This window comes from Pseudopipra pipra, chromosome 1, assembly GCF_036250125.1.
Source record: "Pseudopipra pipra isolate bDixPip1 chromosome 1, bDixPip1.hap1, whole genome shotgun sequence".
Lineage (NCBI taxonomy): Eukaryota > Metazoa > Chordata > Aves > Passeriformes > Pipridae > Pseudopipra > Pseudopipra pipra.
In genome coordinates, this window is record NC_087549.1 from 107,623,842 (window position 1) to 107,645,544 (window position 21,703).

Genomic DNA, 21,703 nt, shown 5'->3' on the forward strand with positions numbered 1-21,703 from the left:
ATCCCCACTTTGTTCCTGGACCGTGAACATCCACTGAACAGACAGACCTCTTCAGCTTTCTCCTTCCTCAGATAATTCCTAAAAGAAAGGGAAGAAGACTAAAGTGAAAACCTGCAAAGCACTCCACACACCCAATGGTTATTATTTCCAGTAGAGCTAAGTAGCAGATAAAGGCATTTATCTGCTACACCTCACCTCTGATGCTGTCATCTAATACACTTCTAGTATATGTTGCTGGGTGCGCTCTTGGAAATAAATTCCCCTTTTAGCTTTATAAAGATTATAGAGAAATTGCATGTTATTGAAGTGCTTTTGCAGCCAAAGATGAGGTTGGTTAAACAGTAATTTTTGGAAGGGAAGGAAACCCTGGTGATACACACCATTAAATTAAAAACATGAGGCACCATGGAAGTAATCTGGAAAGAGAAAGCTTAAATTAAAGCAAAAAGTCTAGTGAAAACAGGTTTTCCAACTCTTGCTAGGATAAGTAACTCACACTTCTGAACAACAACATGCACTTTTGTCTTTTTTTCTGCCAAGCTCTCTTCTACTGCTACTTCATCCTACCCTCCATAGTCTCACAAAAAACATAATATTCTGTGAGTGCATGTCTTGCTGAGAGGAACCATTTAAACAAACATGCCTCCAGCATTGCCACAGGTCAGTTACTCAGCATCATTTGGAGAGCTTCCTGGCTTTATTAAAGCAGTTCGAGTGAAAATATCACTACAGCTGTATTAGAGAAAGACAATACAATGAAAGAGAAAGGATGAGCCCATATACATATATCTAAAATCTACACAAATACATTTGTTTTCATGGGTATATTTAAAAGCATGTTCCTATTGCTAAATCTGTGAGAAAATTTTTCTTTGGACCAAAAGCTTCTTTAGTAATCTTGAGCGTATCTTGGGAAAAAATGTATACTCTCAGACTTCTCTTCATGCATATCTGATCTATTTTCTCCCTGGATTCTAACAATAGAGCACTTCTGTTCTAACCACAGCACTTCTTTGCCTGGAATAGTATTGTTAAGGGCATATGAGTCATTGGCCATTAATGTACTTGGAAACACACTGTGTAAATGGCCAGGCACTCTGTTGCCCGTCAGCAAAATGTTCTGTGCTCTACTATTTGTTCACAGTTTGGAATATTACTCTTGTAGCCAAATTGTAGCTGATTTTGTTATTTGGGATTTTTTTTAACCTCATATATAATCTTGTGGTGGTTTTTTTTCAAACCACCACAAATCTTCAACAATGTGCTGTGATATGTTTAACCCACTGGCTGCTCTAGCAATTATCTGAAAAACATAAAAATTTGCTTGAAAACTTTCCAGGTAAAAACCAAGAATGATTAATCCTGTTTCCCAAAGAAGAATTTCTAGCACCTTAATTTGACTGCATCAATGGTCATTGAGGTAAAAGACATAAGGACTCACCGGAAAGTCAAATAATGTAGTGTCCAAAAATTGTGATGAAATCACAAGTCCACATCATCTCTAAAGACTCTGTGGTTAGCAACTGCCTTCCCCTACAGCTGCTTGCTCTGAGGAGGAGTTTTACAGAGGCAGGTATAATAACACTGGATACAAAATGAGAGTTGTAGTTCATAGAAGGGACTTAGTCTTTGGGGCAAATTCATAAGCCTGGGCCTAAAACCAAAACAAACCCCACTGCTTCCTGAATACACAGTTGCTCCACTCCAGCAGTGCACATACACACAGATCTGCTAGCTGTGGAGTACCAGGTCTTTTGAGGAATGCCTTTTCTGTCTTTAAAGCCTCATGTGGCACTTCAACTCTGTTAACTTGGGCTTTAGAGTTCTGGAGGGTTTGAACAGTTTTTGTTTTATAAACATCACTTTCAAAACATGGTAGAAAAGAACTTTTAATTCTGCTTTTGATTGGTTGGTTGGTTTGGGGGTTTTGTTGTTGTTGTTGTTGTTATTTATCAATTTAAAGCTCAAAGTAAATGCAGGCCACTTCCTATGTGGTGTTCTGTAATTAAGACTTCTTCACCTTTTTTCTCAATAGAAGCAATTTCATGTAATTTTTATTTTGACTGCAGCATTATTCAATACACTGCTTTTCCAATAAAATTGTGTTCAGCACCTACACTACAGTAAAATAGCATGCATCATGTTTAAAACTGTTCTCCTCCAAGGCACTGAGATGTCATGTGAGTGGGATATTTTCTGATACACTCTTTGTAGCATCATGTACAGCTGAAAATACCTAAGTGGGAAAGGCTGAGGTGGTTGTAGAAGCAAGGGTTGCTTCACATCGCTAACATGCTGATCACCCTCCTCAGCTGGGCTGGTGCAGTCATTTAGTAGCTGTGGTTGAGGAAACCTTGTTAGTTCCATTTGTAGCTTTCATTTAAGGCCTTTTCCCTTGTCAGCAAGGCTGTGGCACAGCAGCAGTTATTAGTGAGCCCACAGGAGAATTGTGACTGGCATGCTTCAACCTACAGTCTATGGCTATTAGTTTTTAATTAACCTTGGGTTATGGGGAATTGCTGTGAAAGGCTCCTAATGCCATTGGAGCTTGGGTTTCTAACCATAAAGCCACCCCTTCCTAAAATGAAGTAAGACGTTTTCATGGAGGGGTTTTCCCCTCTTTTTATTTTGAAGTAGGGCATTCAAAGAGAACTGAGGTTACCAAAACACTAACCCTTCAGAGATTAAAGAGCCAAACCCTTGCTAACAACATCAACCCCATTTGTGAGAAATTGAAAGGAATCAATGGTAATTTTTTTTTCAGTTACGCCATCTTTTTGCCCAGTTCATTGAGAAGGGAGTGAAACCATGTTGGGTTTTATTCAGAAAAAATTACTGTTTTAATTTTAGAGTTGGAAAGCAATATTCCTTTGTACGTCCTAATAAACAATGAGGTTGCAGTAAAAGCTAGATATGAAAGCCTCCTGCTACAGTTACTAGAGGCTTTTCTTTAGGCATAATGGTCTACCATCAGATTTAATGGGGTATATTTTTTGAGCATTGTGTTCCCTATACAAGGTATGAATATAGAAAATTTTCACACGCATTCTTCTGAGATACACAAACTGTCTAACAAGTGTGTATATGCTCTCTTTGTGTGTGTATATGCTCTTCAGATGAGAGTCTGCTGAATGAGGGCTCCTGCTTGCTCTAGTTTCAAATCACTACAAAAATTTTGCAAGTGGGGTCTTCTTCTTGATCCCATACTGTGCCACACTGTATGTACCGTTTACAGTCCAGAGATGCTTATATTTCAGCAGCTCTTTTTGTATGCATCACAGAATCTCAGGCTCTCTACCAGAAGTCTTTCAGTGTTGTGCATGCCTGTGAGGTACATAACCGGAATCTCTCCCATTGCCCTTTTAAGCCTTTGCCAAAAGTTTGTAAAGTTTTTTGAAACCTTTTTGTGGAAGGGGTTTGCACACTCAGGAAGTGGTTTGAAGTGTATAGGATTTTTCCCTCAAACATTTTTACCTGCCACGACAAAGAAATTTCAAAGGGCATGTGAAAGCCCATTTCTGCCATTCAGTTGCCTCTTGCTGTTTTACTGCATTGCATTTTAAATGACTGGCCAGGGAACTGGAGTGTCCTTCAGAAAGAGGCTGGGTCTATGAAGCCAATGTTTTACTAACAGAGCCAGGAAGCCCTGCCTTTGCTAACACTCCAAATGAGCTCACATATGCTAGCTCTGGTGGTTCTACAGCTACTCCAATGTTTTATCCAAACTGTGGTTCCGCTCGCTCCCAGCGATTGCAGCACTGCAGGGCTGTGTCAGTGCTAACATTTCCCCTAAATTGTCCCTCAGGCTGCTGCTTGGCATGGCATCAGCACTGCCAGTACAAGAGAAGCACAGAGTCAGAGAAGCCCTCTGCCCCCCTCCACTGGCATTTTAACATGTAGCCTTGCTCTGAGCTTTTGGAGATTTATAGCTTGGATGTAACAAGATTGTATTCTTGACAGTTTAACGTTATGTGATCTACTTATTGAATAGAAAGGGCTCTGACAAGGAGGGGTAACCTCTTTCTTGGCATTTCAGAAAGGGAATTGGCAAGCACCATCCTTGCACACGAGATAGTGTGGTGGCCCAGCTCTGCAAAGGTGATGTTCTTCACAAGAGCAGATTTTAACAGATATTGTTAAGGGGGATTATATCCTCTGAAGCATGGGTTGTCAGGAGATGTAAATATACATCTCCTAGGAAGGACTGAAATGCAAACTGGGATGTAGACTGCATGGTCACACATACCTTTGTGACCATGCAAAGCACTGAGTTATCTATAGGACAAGGGACTTAACGTCCGCTTTTTAAGTCTTTGTGTGTTTATTATGTCCAGTCCCTCCATAAATATGGGGGTGTTCTCCTATGTCTATAAAAAAACACATGAGTCATGATTTTCATAAAGTATGGGATATTTCAAATGTATCAGGTTTTGGGTGTCCCACACAAGACAGCTGGCAGGGCTTAATTTTCACATTGGGTGCTAATATAGTGGGTGCTAAAAATGAAGCTTTTATGGGTACATTTAAGTTATTCACTCAAAGCATTGGTTACTTTGCCAGTCTTCTGTCCATCAGAGTATGTAATACCATTTAAAACTAAGTCAATTTTTCCTGCTAGTATTTTTTTGAGCCAGTGACTAAGTCAATAAAAAAACCTTGTAGATTAATGCCAGCTTCAGTTAATCAAGTAAAATTACTGAGGAAAGTCCCTGCCCCACTTTCCATAACCCCACACATTTCTTGTCCTGAAAGAAAAAACAGCCCTTCCCTGTAGCATCTTGTTTAAGTAAGCTTTCTCCTATGCTATTGATACTGGTGATGAGGACATGTTAGTGACCTTGTTTAACGTGTTTATTTTAACAGACAAATTTTGGTATTGTCGACTTTCACCTAATCACAAGGTCTTGCACTACGGAGACTTGGAAGAAAGTCCCCAGGGAGAAGTTCCTCATGATTCCTTGCAAGATAAATGTAAGTCATGCACAAAGATTGTGACACTTTTGCTTCTTTCATGCCAGTTCTTCTTTATAACTTGTAGTAGGTTTCTCTTAATATGGGACATTATCAACAGCTCTCTTTATGAACATGGAGAGCAGGGGACATTTGGTCCTGCTACTCTCCTGGGTTTGGCAAGTGTGTGTGAGGACTGACCTAAGCTTTTCAATGAGTTAATAATTTCATTCAGCTTGGAAATGTCATGTCTTTCATGGGGAGGAACACAGTTCATTTTCATTGCTCATCTAGCTGTGGATGTAAAATAAAAATACTTGGGCATATTCAGAAGCATTTCCTATCCATGGAAACAAACAGTACAGTGACTGGAGGAGAAAGACATGGCAGGCAGAGGTCTTTTTCCTTATTGTGAGGAGTGGACTTATGATGACATGTTGCTCTCAATACATGAACAGTATTGAGAGGACTTCACCATTTCTGTGTACCCAGCTGGGAGAGGACAAACCTCTGTTGCAACTACTACCAGGGGATTTACTGGGATTTTTCTTATAGATAAAAGGGGTCCTTCAGAAAAAACATACTCTAGTGATTTCTCCTTCATCCTTAAACATGAGTTTTAGAGGTTTAAGATACAATCCTGAGAAACTTTTTTATGCTAATGGAAATAATGACCTGTGTAGTTCTGTCACTGGGAGGTGACATCAAGAAATCAAGCACTGAATAAGGAATGATTTCTTTTTGTTCTTTTCTGAACATTCTTGGCATTATCAAATTAGACACACTTATACAAGTATTTTAGTTGGTAGCTCCACTTCTTTCACAGAATGGCAGAAAGACTAATTTTTCAGAAGTTTGAAATTTTTCCAGCCTGAAAATTGAGGAGTGATTTAAAATTTCCTGCCCTAACCTGTCTCCAGGCAGCACCTTTTGAAAATTTTAAGTGCTCCCAGATGCGTTCTGGGAGGGAAAGAGGGATGAGTCTGTCTGATGCTGGAGCCCTGGCAGTTTACAGTACATTCCCTTGTTTTCATTGCCTTACCGATTGCCTCAAGGATGTTCCACGCTCTTACTGCAGACTCGACAGAATGTAGGACAGGGTCTCACATTGCTGCACTGGCATGGGAGGAGGCTGTTTTCATGGACAAGGCTTAGAGAAATAGCTGTTGAATGTTATAGTAGTGTCAGGATGACAGAAGGATGAAAGTCACACTTGAAACGTGAGCACAGTTACAAGGCCAGCAATTCCCAGATTTGTTTGCTTTGACATGCTTCCATGCACAAACCCCTGAACCTGACTGTGAGCTTCATCTTGCATGTGCATTTTCTATAGGCTCTTGAGCCTCTTCAGGAATGTCAGAATCCCATGGGGGCAGAAAGCTCTTGCTTTAGAAATCACTGGGCCAGACCCACACATTCCCTCTGCATACCTGCTGGCAGAGCAGACACCAATGCAGTTTGACAAAGAGATGATTATTTCATCAATGTCTCAGGTTTTCAGGCTATGAAGGATATAAGATTTACCACAGTGCTACCCACATTAGATAGAGTTTAATGAAACAAAGTTGAGAATATTGCAAGACACGAGGTTATAAAGTGGCACTATTGTTTGAAACTGTATCAGACCAAACTGGCCTGGGAATTTTACTGAATACTTTTCAGAAATATTCTGATTTTTTTTTTAATAGACTTATATTGATTTTTGGACTCCTAAAGTCTGCATATGGTGACAACTTGTCAGCATTTGGAAACAGGTCAATGGATGAAAGAGAATAGGTGGGTAAGAAAACAAGACCAAGAGAAGCAGCATAGGGCATTTTGTGTGCTCCTTGCCGAGCCTGAATGGTGTTTATCTCCAAAAATAAATGTGGGGGTTTTTAACCTTTTCACTTCTTTGAATGTCACCCTTCTCTTCAGGCTGGCAGAGTTAACAAGCCACGCAGACTCCATCTGGGACAGAAAACAATCGTCCTCTTTCTTGGGGCTTCATCTGTTGTGAGCACATCACATCTGTGCTCATGCCCTCCAGCATCTTCTAGTCAGCTTCTGATACCTTCTTAAGTCTTTGTTTCTATTTTTCCAAAGCAAGGAATAAGCCAAGTTCCAGATACATAAAGATCAGGATGTCACGCCAGCCTGTGATCTCCCATAGTAACTGCATTCCAGATCACAGAGATCAAGGGTATGAAACCTGGAGAAAATCTTTCTTGGTTGAGAGATCTAACTTCAGAAAACCCTGCCTTATGCAAACAGAGAAATTTTTTTTCTGGGCATCTTCAGCAAGTGGCAGGAACTCTTTCTTCTTAAGAAGACCTTTCTACCATAGTTGCAGTCAAATATCTCCTTTACTTCCCAGTTTATCCTAGGATAAACTCTCTCCTCCCAAAAATAATATCTCTTCTTCACCAAAAAGTAGGGGAGTGTCAGAGACATAAAAATTCAGCAAGCCCACAGTATAAAATCCTGAGACTAAGGGCAGGAGAGTTGAGTAGTGAAGAGCAAATGATTTTCTCTTTCCATTTTTCATGCAAAGCAAGTCCTTTAAAAATGTCTATTATATCTCATACTATCCATTTGACCATAGTGCTGAGGTAATCTGTCATAAAATACATAGTGCTGCTGTATCCAGTAGAAGAGAAAATGTATTCCTCCTCTCCAGTATTTCCATTAGAGTTTGTAAAGAACTGGGTAGTAACAGATTTTCGTATTATTATGCGGTTCTATAGATACAATGCTTTTATGCAGCCACAAGGATAATGTATTATTTATGGATTGTAGAAACTGTCACTTAGTGACCATATTGTATTGTGGAGCACATAGATTCCCATAATGTAATTACTCTTGGAAAAACTGACTTTTGCTTGAAACTCAGAGAAATTTATTTTTAGTGACCTCACTCTGTGAGTGACTCTGAGCAGCAGCAGATTCCAATATTTTTTTCTTACCCTCTTTTTTCCCCAGTTATTTCTGATCACTTCACATTTTAAAGCAATTGGAATGGCTCATTATAAGCCTTAGTATTCCTTATTCCTTTTGGTACCAGAAAGCAACTAAACTGCTGATGGGAGTGAAATAGAAAACTATTTTAAAAATTCATACGGGCTTTAAAAGCTTTAAGTGAGTGCGATAGGGTCCAGCTTGCCCAGCAAGCTCTCTCCAGCAGAGACTTTACCTGAATGCCTAGGAAAGAGCAACAACAGAGCAGGTGTATTACATTAGTAAGGCAGAAAACTATATATTTTTGATACACGGGAGTACGCATAAATACTGTCCAGACACATGTACACGTTTATATGAAACACTCTTACCCAAAGTAGTATCAATAGGCAAGAAAAAGCATTCTCAGATTTTTATCCAGATGCCTGAGATTTTGTCAAGACTCATTGGTTCCTATTTTAGTTGTTTTCTTCCAGTTTTCTCTCTTACAAAAGGCTGGAAATGGCAAAGGAAATGGCAATTTTAACACATCAGTCTTGCCTCTTTTTACACCCTGTAGCTTTTACACACCTTGGTTATAATTAATTTTCTGGGTTTTGATTTTGTTTCTTTTTAATGCAGTGCCAGTGGCAGATATAAAAGCTGTTGTGACTGGGAAAGACTGCCCACACATGAAGGAGAAAGGAGCTCTTAAACAAAACAAGGTATAGTTCTCAAGTTGTTATGAACACGTACTGTGCAGAATGCAAAGCTTGTCAACTTGACCTTCCTTGAAGTAATACAGGTATTTTTCATTCCAGCCTGCCATGTTTTCATGTATGCACACCCTTTGTTTTCACCTCAGACCATTTGAGTTAAATTATTGGGACAGCCTAACCCTCCTTCATTCATATTTCATGGCAGATGTGCATTGTGTGAGCACAGTTAGAATAGTCTTTAGTAGTGATATTTTCTACCTCTAAAGCAAAGCAGCAATGACTGTTGGTACCTGCTCCTATATTGTCTCCGATAAATAACTGGTTTGTTCCTGGTTCTCTGATGAGCTCACATTCAGTGAAACCTGCTAAAATTGCAGGTAATGTCCAGCTGATGATACCGTCAGGTCCAGTCAGGTAGAAGAACAATTGCGAACAAAAGGATGTAAGGTAAATCCTAGGCAATTAATGGGGCGTGTAAAGATGTATTAAGCACTGCATTTGGGAAATAATGTGTAGGAAACCATACTCACCTTAAATTAGATTTATGCTACCTTTCAGAGTTTCAGATCAAGAACTGTAAGCTAACAGTAGCACTAAAATTATACAGTGCCAGAATCTTGCCAAGTTTCTGTTTGTAAGAATGGTCACCACATCAAGAAGGAGTAGAGTTCCAAAGTCTGGCATCTTTAGAGGTGAAGGTTTCATACTGCATTATATGAGGTATGGTTGTAAATTTTCTATCAGGTGGTGCTCTCTGACCTTACAAGAAGCAGTGAAACTCTACTGGTGTTCAGTCTGACCTAGAACAACACCCTGAGAGGTCTGGGAACCAGATCAGAAGATTTGAATCAGAATTTCTAGTTATCTGAAACTGAGAAATTTTGGGTCCAACAAGAAAGAGATTTTGATGGACAAAATAGTGAAGAGCTCCTGCTTCAACACTTTGAGAATAAAATTCACTTTCAGAGTTGCAACTTTTCTTTCCTTTACTATGCACAGATAGGCAGAGCATCTTGAGTATTTTTTGCAATTGTTTCTCATACACAGAAGTTGCTTTAATTCTCTCAGGATACCGTCATCTCCTTCCAGCATTGGCTTTACGTGGTAGGAAATTAAAAAGTCGTGCCAAGTGAGGAAAAAGTCCCGGGAGTACTTTTCCTTGTTGATTTTCTGAATCAGGGCACAAACACACACACACGAGCACAATAGATTGCGTACGACTCCTACGTCACGTTACAGCTGAACCATCAACAGCATTTGGCTAGTGCATTTATATGATGCATATAAAGTATTTTGAGTTCTTCCTTGTCTTAGCACTCATATGTCCACACAAAACAGAAAGATGGAAAGCAGTGGGTGGCAGTGATGGAAATGTGTCATCATTATGAAGCAGTAATGTCTAGATAGTATTTAATGCTAAATAGCAGTGCTGCAGATCAGTTTGTCCTCAACTCTCAGCATGGCCCCACTTCCTTAGGTAAAATTGCTTTCAACTGGTATAAAATTTCTGCCTGAGAATGTGAAAAATCAGGAATTGATAGATGGCATGGCTGCATCCTTGCCTGGAGCATTCTGTTTGTGACCAAGGCAATGATAATTTTGATGTTTTTGCTAATTCTGATGTGGTGCAGGGTTTTTGATGGTTTGGTTGTTGGTTTTTTTTTTATTTCCTCAATTCCTTGTTTCTTTCTCTGGGAAGCACAAAGTTTTTGAAATTAACTATCATCCCAATCAAACTGTCATGCACAACATTGCAACTGCTTAACTGACATCATAGGAATAACACATCGTTGTTTGCAGTGTACCAAGTTAATATGGATAATGAAATTAAAGTTTTAAAAAAACAACACACAGAATGCAATTCAGCTGAATTTAGTGTATGAAACCTTTCACTTTATGAAATTTCACAATCAGTGATATATTTTTTAAGAGGCCTTTTGATCCTGTGCTTTCTTTGTACATATATAACAACCACCTTAATGTTTATTCATTGACAGAAAATAAAATTGACTGGCAGAATGCCATGCTACAGAGCATAGCTGGAATTGGCAAAATGTCCATAACAAAGGCTTCAGTGTCTCTCCATTTGCCAGCACATGGCCATTATTCTTCCAGTGGGATGATTTAGAAGTAAATAAGAGTTAAACGGAATTGGAATTTGCATGCATATGAAGCTGGAACGACTTGATAGGACCAGACCTGAATCCATTGTTGTTCATCTTGCCTGTGTTTTTAAACTAGGTTAAATTTTTAAGTCCTCCTTTCTGACTTTTAAGTAATATTAGTGAATTTTAAAGAAATTAAATAGATTTTGCAGTCTTCAAAAGAAAGCATGAGTGAATCTGGAAAAAACATTGCCAGATATTTCAAAGTGCTCTTCTATCATACTTTATTTGCAGATGTGGCAGGTTTCAGGCTTTGTGCCTTTATAGTCAGCTGAAATGGTTCTGCTCACTTCCCTGTTGAATGAAGATTCTCTTCTATTTCACGTTGGTTAAAAAAGTTCCCTGCCACTGCCTGTCTAGGTGGTTCTTTGGGGTGGATCTTCTGACTCTGGCAAGAAAACTCAACATGGCAAGGTCTCAGCCTTCAGTAAAGACGTGGGAGTTTTGAGGCTGTTGAAGACAGAGTAGGCAGAACACAGTGAGGTCATTCCATCTGTATGGGATAGCTCAGCCACAGCACCTAAAATGCCTGTTCATGAAAAATAGCTTATCTCTGGCCTGTGTCGGGGGGCAGAGGAAACTGGGAGTGAGAGAAGCTCTGGGCACAGGAGAGCAACCTTCCCTTCCTACTACCTACAACAGCTTTCCCCATAGAGCTGAAACCAAGGAGTGTAAAGTATCAGCCTGCAGTTGCAGAGTCTCTTGTTCCCTGTTTTCAGCACAGTTCAAAAGAGAGGCACATCATGGGTCCCAATATTCCCACCTTTGAGAAGCATGTAGGGAAGGAGAGGTCTGACTTGTGCAAGGGTGGAAGAAGTTAGGAGTGCCAAAGGAGTGTGTTCAGCAGATTGAGGTGCAGGAGGAGGAAAACAAAACAAAGAGGGAAGGAACAAGGTGGAGGAAATGTGAGAGAAAAAAGACCAGAGAAAAAAAGAAAGTGGTGAAAAAGGCTGGAGTGGAAAATTACTTTGAGAAAGGCTGAGAAGTAGAACAGAAAAGGGAAGAGAAAACCACAGATGGCTGATACAGACTGACCAGTTTTCCTTTAAGAATTGCCAGTTCCTCCTTGTCATTGATGATAATGTAACAAAACCAGGTGGGGTCTCTGACAAGTCAGCCAGTTCAACCACTGAGACCACTATCAGTGTGGAGGGCCAGTTGGCAACTCCAGCTCCTTAAGCTTCCATTTTCCTTGACAGTTTGCTATGTATAAGGTGACAGTGATGCTGCCACCTGGAAGCTGTAATTCCTAAGCCTTTAGTGTGCACAGAAGCCAGCAAAGAAGCTGAACGGTAGCCAGGGCTGCCAAACTCACACTTTTCCCCAGAAAGGGAAGCTTGGTGCCCTAAGGTGTAGTCTTTTCTCACTCTCTACCTGACTGGAAATGACCAAAACTTTGGCTCCCTGATATATTCCTCTTCCAAGTAGAGATTTTTGTTCTCCTTTTCCTTTCTTTGAGGTGAAGAAATTAAATTCCTTGGAATTTCCCAAAGGACAAATATACAGAGATCAAGCTTGTAAGATTGTTGACCTCTATGAAACATCATAGTATAGCAAATGACCTTCAGGAACATCATAGTATAGCAGTACAAGCTCTTTTTTCAGTGCTACATTTTATTTTCACAACCTTAGTTGCATTACTTGGCGTGTTCTGCCAGTAATTTATAACACTATCTGAGGGGATAATGCCAGGTTCATGTGGGCAGAGGTAGATCTGTTTCTGTAATGAGGAACATCACTCTTAATAAGGTGTGGCTGAGAGACATGCCTACAACATAGAAAGGCTCTGTGAGCCCTGAGCCATTTGTTTGCTGATTGCACCAGCACTATTAGTATCTGCACCTTCCATGGGGATTTAACACAGCCTTGTCTCCTGTAGCCTGGCAATACAGCAAGTTGAACCTAGTAACTAAACTCAAGAAAACCAAGAATATTTCCCATGAGAAGCCTGACCTCTAACATCCAAGCTTATCCGTAAAGATTGCAAGTTTTATGATTCAGAATCTGCTCTTAATCACACAAGTTCAAAACTGAAATAACCCTCCCTTACTGAAATCCAAATTCCTATGTCTAGTTTCGGACCAGGAGATCAGGGGTAGAAATCTAGAGCAATATTTATGCTGCAGTCTCTGCAGTCAATTCTTCCATTTTAAAACTTAGTATAGCAAATTTAAGAAGCCATTCTCTTGTCACTGCTGGCAGTGCAGGGACTGTTGTCAGCTGAGAGACAGCAAAAGTCATCAGTGTGGTGGGGCTCAGGAAGTCAGGAGACAAAAAGAACAGGACACATGATACAGATCATAGTTACAAGTCAGCACTCTACTATGTAGCAGGGTCTTTTTTCCACAGTTAATGTATCCATATCAGCTAGCTTACAGTTGCAAAATCCTTGTACTGGCACTTGTAGTGATGCGTGCAATAACCATAATATGACAACATCTTTGTATGCTCCCTGCTGGTCATTGGAAGTTCATTATTTATTCAGATTGATTTGGTTTCCCATAGGAACCCAGGTCCAGGTGACTTTTAGGGAAGGTCAGTGCTTGAGAAATTCTCTTAGGCACCTTTTACAATTCCAGCTTCAATGCTTAGGGCAAAAAAAGATGATTGTTTTTTCCTTTCCTGAAATTCATTTGAGTCTTTAAATAACCCAGACAGTTTGGTTTGACTGAGGCTGTTGATTCTGGTTCAAGTAGAAACAAAATTACAGAAATCTCCTGAGAGTGAATAATTTAATACATTTCCAGCAGTGAAAAGAACATAAGTACATACCAGGATATTAATTGCTCTGGCAATATTTTTGACACAGGGAATCAAACCTTGCAGAACTTCCAAGTTTAATCTATACAAATGGAAAAAAATGTGAGCCTTCATGAAGAGTTTGTTGCAAGTGTATTATTATGCATTATATTGATTATGTTGATTATAGTCCTCACTATATTGCCTAGCTCAAATTTAAACTCAAATGCTAAAGTAATCCATGATCCCGTGAGCTACAGTCAGTACTGAGGTGGGTGAGTTTATTTTGGCTTAAGCATCTGTGGTGGAGTTCTTGCTGTGCCAGTCTCTTGCAGTGGTTTGGTACTGCTCAGCTTTGCCCAGACAGGAGAGTGCCGTAACTTATTTTTCAACTTGTTTTGGGGAATAAGGGATAGGAAAGAAAGAGAGACATGAATGTGTGAATACCTCTCTCAGACAGCATTAATATGTGTTTCTTTGTATTGTTCCAGGAGGTGCTAGAGCTTGCTTTCTCTATATTGTATGACTCAAGTGGGCAGTTGAATTTCATTGCTCCAGACAAGCATGAGGTAAGTCAAGTTCAGAGTACAGAATTTTTTTTTGAAGCCATATTAGTTGCTTTAAGGCAAGAGACAGCTTTGTAAGAACATAAGAATGGGCATCTTGGCCCAGAGTACCGGTCCATCTAAATCAGTGTCATGTCTCAAAACAAAGTGAGAGCCAAGGAATTAGTATAGGAACAAGACCTTCTGCAACTTTCTTGCATATCTGAGCCACAGAAGGAACATGATTTGTATTAAAGATCAAGATTTTTAAGCCCTCCTGAAATATGAGCCATAAGAAAGAGAAATGAGAGAGCTCAGGCAGACCTTGCAGTTCCTCAGGTCTTGCTCATCATTTCCTGATGTAATGGATTTCTTTTGGTCTGCTCTACTTTAGTAGACACTGGAGAACTTTTTTGTGTGTTCACTTTAGCAAACTTTAGTTCAACCCTGGGGATTTTTACAGCCAAGCTTTCAAAGAATCACTGCGAGTCTCAGCTCATTTTGACAATGCCAACATAATCAGGGGTGGTTATACCATCGTTAGGTCTCAATTTCAGCCAAAGACTTTTGCTCTCCCGAATAGCATATCCCCTTAGTGTCACATTGCTTAAGACTATTCATGACAGGTGATCATAGAAGGCCCTCTCTCTTCCATCTCCACTGGGAAGCGTTTTGCAGTGGCTTTCACTTTTATAAAGACAGTGTAAATACTAATAGCAAGGATGAATGACAATCCCTTCCCTGCTCCCTTCTCTTACAAGAAAACACAAGAAAACAGACAACATCATTGCCTTTTGGGAGGTGGTGGGATTAATTTGCCTAATTGTGTGAAAGCCTAATTGGATGTGTTTCTCTCAAAGAACTTTCAAGTAAAGGTTTAGCAGAATGCACTATATTAAAAAAAAACCTTCTTATTTCTAAAGCAAGAAGAGTTGGTGTTACATTTGCACACTTATTTTGTGTTATCACGTTTGGTCTTAATTCAGAACACTGTCGAGATGATGAACTACAGAAAATTGCATTAAGCTGCATTATACTGTAGTGTTAATAAAGTGCATGACATTGTTTTACCAGTTAAGTGTATTTAGTTATGCTGCTTCAACATTTTCAGTTCTGAACTGAAACCTTCAAATAAATGTGAATTTTAGGAGAGGAAGTACAGTTATGCTCATTTGGGTTTTCCTATGGATTAATATTTAAGTGTCATTTTCAAGTATGTTCATTCCAGAGAAGTATTTGCTGGTCAGTTTTCATGTAAGAGAAAGCAGCAATAGGATCCCAGGCATAATGTGCCACTGTAATTCCAAGCAAAGCATAATTGTCTTCATCCTCTGAACAGAACATATGTTCGATGATTTCTGATATAAATTCTCCAGAAACTGAATTCTAGACTGTTTCAGCTCATAAGAGGAAATGGTCTTGAAAATCAACAATTTTTTCAGCCACTATATCTCAAATGTAACCTATAGCTACAAGTGGATTTTAATGGTCTGAATGTTCAAAACCTGCTAAGGCACCCCACTGACGGGCAGCAGCAGTGACATGCACTAACCTAATTGCTCATGATTGTGTTAAAACACCTATCATCTTTATTTCTCTTTCTGATCTTGTGCAGCTTCTTCAAAATAAAATTAATATGTTCAAAAAAATGGCCAGAGGCAGCCGTCTCTGCTGCCACTTGACAGTTCCCAAATGAAAGTTTTTAAAAGGACATCTCACTTCCTCTGTACTTTTCCATGGTCTGCAGAAGAGTGAGTTGTGATTAAAGTAGAAAATACACGTGTTCGGAGGAAGCACCCAGAAGGAAAGGCAAAGTGGCATGTTGTGAAGCCCGTGACTCTTCACCAAAGTAACTGGGGTGCCTGTCAATGGAAGTGCTAGTTTAGCAGCACTGTCAGTCTGGGAGATTTGTTGGTGGCATCTCAAGATTTGGAAAGCTTTCAGGAATGATGTTAGTACATGGCAATATCAGGTCAGACTTGCAGGGTTTTTTAAGTACTTCTGTAGTCCTCGTGATTGTAGAGTAAGTTGGAAAGTGGGAATTGAGCGGATCCTAAAAATAAAAACTGAACTAGGATCATAGGATAATTCTGGTTGTAAGGGACCTTGGAGCTGTCCCCAGTCTGACCTCCTGCTCAAAGCAGGTCAGCGATGAGCTCAGACCAGGTTGCTTGGGGCTGCATCCAGATGGATAAAGCCTGCACAACCTTTCTAGTTCCACTCTCTTGACTCCCAAGGCAATTCTTTAATGAAATCTCATTACTGAACCAGGATTGTTGAGATTTGGACCTCATTCTTGCACACTTATGTTTGGCAATTCCCTTAGCCATCTGCTGAAGATTACTGGTAGCCAAAGGATTCAGTACTGTGAGATCACTCCATTGTATTTGTTTTTCATTTAAATACATAATAACTAGTTTCAGCTACATAGCAAAAAGGAGGATTAATCTTATCCTTGATTTTGACAGAGAAACTGATGAGGGAGGCCATAATTAGGTTTCATTGGAGTTTTATGAAAACGAATCTCTCATAAATTAATTTTTCAGTGGATCTTAGTCTCTTTTGCATATTAAAAAGAAAAAATATTCTGAATGAATGCCTCTGTTTTTCCACCATCTCATTAGGATGTCTCTCTGCTCAAAATGTACAGGAGTTTAATTAGATGCACTTGCCAATATGTAGATTAGAGAGGAAGCCCCTTTTCCAGGCCATTGCACTAATCTGAATTGTGGCCAGAATTTGGTTTCTGTGGGCCCTGAATGAGTTATATCTGGAAGAGGAGAGAACTGCAGTTCTGCTTTCTAGTCCTCTGGGACTCCTCCCCAGAGAAAGCACTGACCATACTCGCTGAGCAGGTGATGGACGATTTATGTCAGGGGCTGCATCTGTTGAATGGATGCTCTGTGCTTCTGTAACCTGAGCAGAGCCTTTTGCTTTTATGTTCCTTTCCTCATAATGAATTTGGGGAAAACTCTCCCAAAGAAAGATTCCAAGTCCATCATAAAAGATTATAGTCTGTTCAAAAATAACTACATTTCTAGGATAGCTTCTTTCTTTTCCTGATGTTCTACATACACTCCACAAAAAATGCATGCTTTAAAACTCTTCAGTGGCACGCTTTGACAGCCTAGAATTGGCAGGCTAAGTTGTTTATTTAGTACTTGTTAGCAGGACAGCCTGAACTCTAAAGTCTCTTCTATATAGCTAATCTCATGTTAAAGCTGCAGCTTTACTTGCCAACACCCTGGGTGAAATCCTTGCTCTGCTACTGTTTTGTCACTGATTTAAATGGGTCGGATTTCACTTCGGATATTGAAGTGTGTTAACCCATACTATTTTTAAAATATGCCCTTTTTTTGAATGAAGACATACCCCAAGAGAGGGGTTTCTCTCTCTTCCTTAAAAATAATCCTCATTTCTGCTGTGGGATGAAGTCAACCATGGCTATCTTTAAACTTGGCGGTATTGTGTAGCAAATGGTCAGCTAAATTTAAAATCCATTTTTTGGCATGAAATCCAGCAGAAGTATTTGTAAGATAAAAATGCAGTTACAGTTGATTTAATTTTTCTCCTGCAAACTAGGACACAAGTTCATGATTGAAATCTTTATTTTGAGATGACAGCATTTGAGTACTTCTGTTCATAGTTGAATAAATGGCTTGAAGTAATAAATGAAAGTGACTTATTCAATAGAAGTTGACTCTAGATCACCAATCTCCCTTGGGTTTGTTGCTGATTTAAAATGGTTATTCAGCCCACGTTTATCACAAGCTGTCAGCTGTTGGGAAAGATGGCATCTTCTATTAGGAAAAAGCCAACAGTAAGAAAAAGGTTTTAGAGGTCAGTTCAGCATTTTCAGCATTTAGTATTACACCCAAGCAGCTTGACATTTAATTTTAATGAAGGATATAGCATTATCTGACTTGTTTCTGCAATATGTTATTTCATGTAAAACAGTTGTAAAGTAAGCATAGATATGTGAGACTATCTTTGTGCAAGTCAACTGATACCACTTAATCTATAGGAAAGCAAACCACAATAAAACTAGATAGTACAAGATTTCATAAACAGTCGAGAAGGATTTGGGGGTGAGATTCAGTTCACCTAAATTAACTGTCATGGAATTAAAAGTTTAGTTAGTGTAAGATAATCAGGCTTTTTTAATAAGTACTGGGGAAAGACAATGAGAGGAGTAAAGGAGATTTATCCAGAGGTTCATTGTCCTAGGTTAGATATAACTCCCATAACTGCCGAAGAACATTCAACAGGAAGTTTGGAGGAGATAGCAAATTGTCAAACAACTAAATACTGTCATTTCTTCCCATTTTTATGGAATTGTTTTTCCATTTTCTGAGCAGCTCAGTGAAACATGCCATCTTCATTATATGAGCTAATAAAGTTCATCAACCTAATTTTAGGTCTCTTTGTAAGTCCCTGTGGGAGCAATACCTGTAGAGGACCAGGCCAGACAAGCAATTTGTGTATGAAAAGTCTATTAATGATAGTTTTTATCCTTTTCCTGTGCAGTACTGTGTATGGACCGATGGGTTGAACGCCCTCCTTGGGAAGGATATGTTGAGTGATCTAACACGGAATGACTTAGACACACTGCTCAGCATGGAGATAAAGCTACGCCTCCTTGACTTGGAAAATATACAGATCCCAGATGCTCCCCCACCTATCCCAAAGGAGCCCAGCAACTACGACTTTGTTTATGACTGTAACTGAGGCAGTCACTGAAACTTGCTTTGAAACTGGAAATATATTATAACTGGAGAGATATTAAAAAAAAAAAAAAAAGAAGAGTGTGAGGAAAAAAAGAAACCCACTTTTGCACCTTGGATTTTGGCTTTGGGGAGGGATGTAGAAACACCTGCATTCCTTCCTGTTCCCTTCATCCCTTCCTTCCTCATTCCCATCTTCCCCATTGCTCATCCAAATCCACACTGCTTTAATTACCTTGTAATTGCAGGCTATTGGCCTTGCTTAAGGCAAAGACTGCCACTAAGAAGCACCCTCCCAAGGACTTTTTTTACATTTTTAATACTGGAATAAACATTCTTAACTAAAGGACATTGTTATCAAACTGCATGCCTGTGAAACCCATGTGGCAGGGCAGAGGCTTTAACTGGAAGGAGGAGGGGGGTAGGGAGCAGAAGCAGCTACTGTAAGCAGAAGATTCCCCCAGACACTCAAAAGAGTCTGCTCACAACTGAATCCAATGTGATGATGAAATTCAACTGCTTCCCAGTGCTTGCACCATTCGTCACTGTCATTATCCTTTTCACTGTCATCTCAACTCTTGCCACCAGCCTTCACTCAACTGTGATCGGCTCCCAGAATGGAAAGTCTGCAGGTTTTTGCTGTACCATACGCTGCAATGCTGCAAGAGCTTTTAACTTCTTTTCCTCCCAGCTCTCACAATAGCCCCACACTAGCAGATCACTCTCACAAATGGTGTATGAAGCCACCAGTGCGTCCCATCCCTATAGCATTCCCTAAGCCTCAGTTGCCTCTAAAATTGGCTTCTTGCTATTTGAAGTGATTTTTATTTTCTTGGTCCAAAGTTCAACAGCAATTTTCACAAATTAATTACAACTGGCAAACATCCAGGTTTACATTGTTGTCATTGCTACAGTGTTAGAAATTTGCAAGGGATTTTTTTTGTACGGGTTCTAATTTTTTTATTTTATTTTGCCAAACAAATATATTTAATGAAAACTAATTTCATTGTGCGTACTTTTGGGGAACAATATTTTTACTTAATTTCCATTTGGAACATTTGCCCTGAAGGGAAAAAATAATATTTCCCTTCAACTTCACTGTTGAATAAAAACCTGAGTTGTGATGATTCTTGGAACTTTGTTTTTCTTCTGAAGTTGTCTTTTATTCTTTATGGTTCCTAGAAATTCTGAAGTGTTTGGTACAAAGAGGAGAGGGAAAAGTGGAACCTTTCTTAACTGCATCTGGTTTAACTTGTTCATTTGTGGTGACAAGGATGAGATGCATCCAGATCATGTAACCATTGCCATGGTTACATGAGCCTTCCTGTGAGAAGGATCCTTGTGAAATCCAAAATCCCAGCATATTGATGTGCTCATGGTCAGTTCAAGGCTGATGCCTTTCCTATGTTTACTGAAGCAACTGTCTACCTATATTTCCATTTCCTCCATCGAGAGTGTTTGTGGCTGCAGCATAATTGTATGAGGAACATTTGAGTTTTGCAGGATGGATTCCCTTCATCCTCGTGGTTTTCTAGGTATTTCACTAAGTTCAGTATGTCTCACTCAAAAGTTCTGGGTCTAGATCTAGAGGGACCCACCAGCCCTTTCCCTCCGACTGCACATGCTGAAGAGAGATGTTTTTCTATGCGAGTTCCTCTCCTGCTCAGACCTAGCTGAAAAAGACTGTGAAGGGGGTTTTATCAGAGCTTGTGCTAGTGAGAAACCCAGATGGTTGTTCCCATTCTGACAGTCAGAGAAGACCTCAACTGAGGTGACCTTTGCTCCGTCCAGATGGCTCTGGGGCAAACGTCCTGACTAACCTCACACCAGCTGAGGAGAGAAATTATGTCCTGCAGTGCAACAAAGAGAAAGATAATAAGAACATTGTATGAATTCAAGCGTGAAGGTCCCAAGGAAGTGCCTTCTCAAAGCTGGTGCTTGCAGATTTTATGAATGCCATAGTCTAACAGAACATATAAGTTGGCAATGGATGGTAAAGTAAGGTAAAAGAAACTCTGAGTTAAATGCTCGAGGGAGAAGTTACAGTGGACCATGGCCCAAGAGAAGATTCAGTCTTAAAGAGAACAGAGATGTGCAACATAAGATGTGGAAATTTGAGACAGTTTATTCTGCAGAGCCTTGTCAAACTATAGCAAAGGTAGTCATAGTCAGGACATAGCAGAAGCAAAGGCACTGCTTGGCACTGAGGATTTCAAAGGGGTCCTGGGGATGAGAGATGGAGATAGGAACACATTTCTTTACTTCGGGGGACAACAAGGAGAGAAAGGTTAGACTTGCCTTCTCCACTATGGTGAGTGCCCCAATTCCACCCTAGGAGTCCAGGGGAGGTGGTGTGAGAAGAGCTGGCAACCCAGCCCTCTGTATCAACATCTGGTGCCCATCCACGGTACACTGAGACACATCAACACCACTCAGACAGCACGGGGCTCTTGAGCATAAATGGCTGGAAGCTGGCCCTCTCCTTATACAGCAGGTGACACAGCCCATCAGCCCCTGTCCTGCCCTGGGTGGGTGCAGCCTGACCAGGGCAATGCAGGTCTGGGGCCGGATAGATACCACAGCACTGCTGCGTGGCTCTATCTCACAGCTTCCTGCAGCCCTACTTTGCAGGATCCCCAACTCCCCACATGGCCTGGCTCTTTGTATGGGTTATGCATCATGTGGGATGGTCACATGAGCAGGCATGCTAAATTTGTATCTGCCTACGTGTCCCACCCTGCCATAAGAAAGAAGAGGCTCGAAAGATGCGTTGGCGTAATAGCCCTTGCAGCTATTTTAGAAGCACTCCCACAGCAACTTGAAGGGCCGTGGTGCAAGGAAGAATCCTGCCTTCAGTTTCTAGAGCTGTCATATAGGCTCACTTCATCATTATGAAATTTAAAAAAAAAAAAATCAAATTGTGAACAAATATCCCGCTGCTTCCC

General features: G+C 40.1%; 1 protein-coding gene across 3 annotated transcripts in view; it reads left to right on the forward strand.

The window, feature by feature from the left end:
- Positions 1–19,894, forward strand: part of ELMO1 (engulfment and cell motility 1) — a 316,924-nt gene extending 297,030 nt beyond the window's left edge. For all 3 annotated transcript variants that reach the window (XM_064669895.1, XM_064669915.1, XM_064669906.1), the window contains 4 exons: positions 4,864–4,971; positions 8,509–8,591; positions 13,981–14,058; positions 18,562–19,894. In XM_064669895.1, coding sequence (XP_064525965.1) covers positions 4,864–4,971; positions 8,509–8,591; positions 13,981–14,058; positions 18,562–18,762 — 470 coding nt within the window. In that variant the 3' untranslated portion in view covers positions 18,763–19,894. The remainder of the gene's footprint in view (positions 1–4,863; positions 4,972–8,508; positions 8,592–13,980; positions 14,059–18,561) is intronic.
- The last annotated feature ends 1,809 nt before the right edge of the window (positions 19,895–21,703 follow it).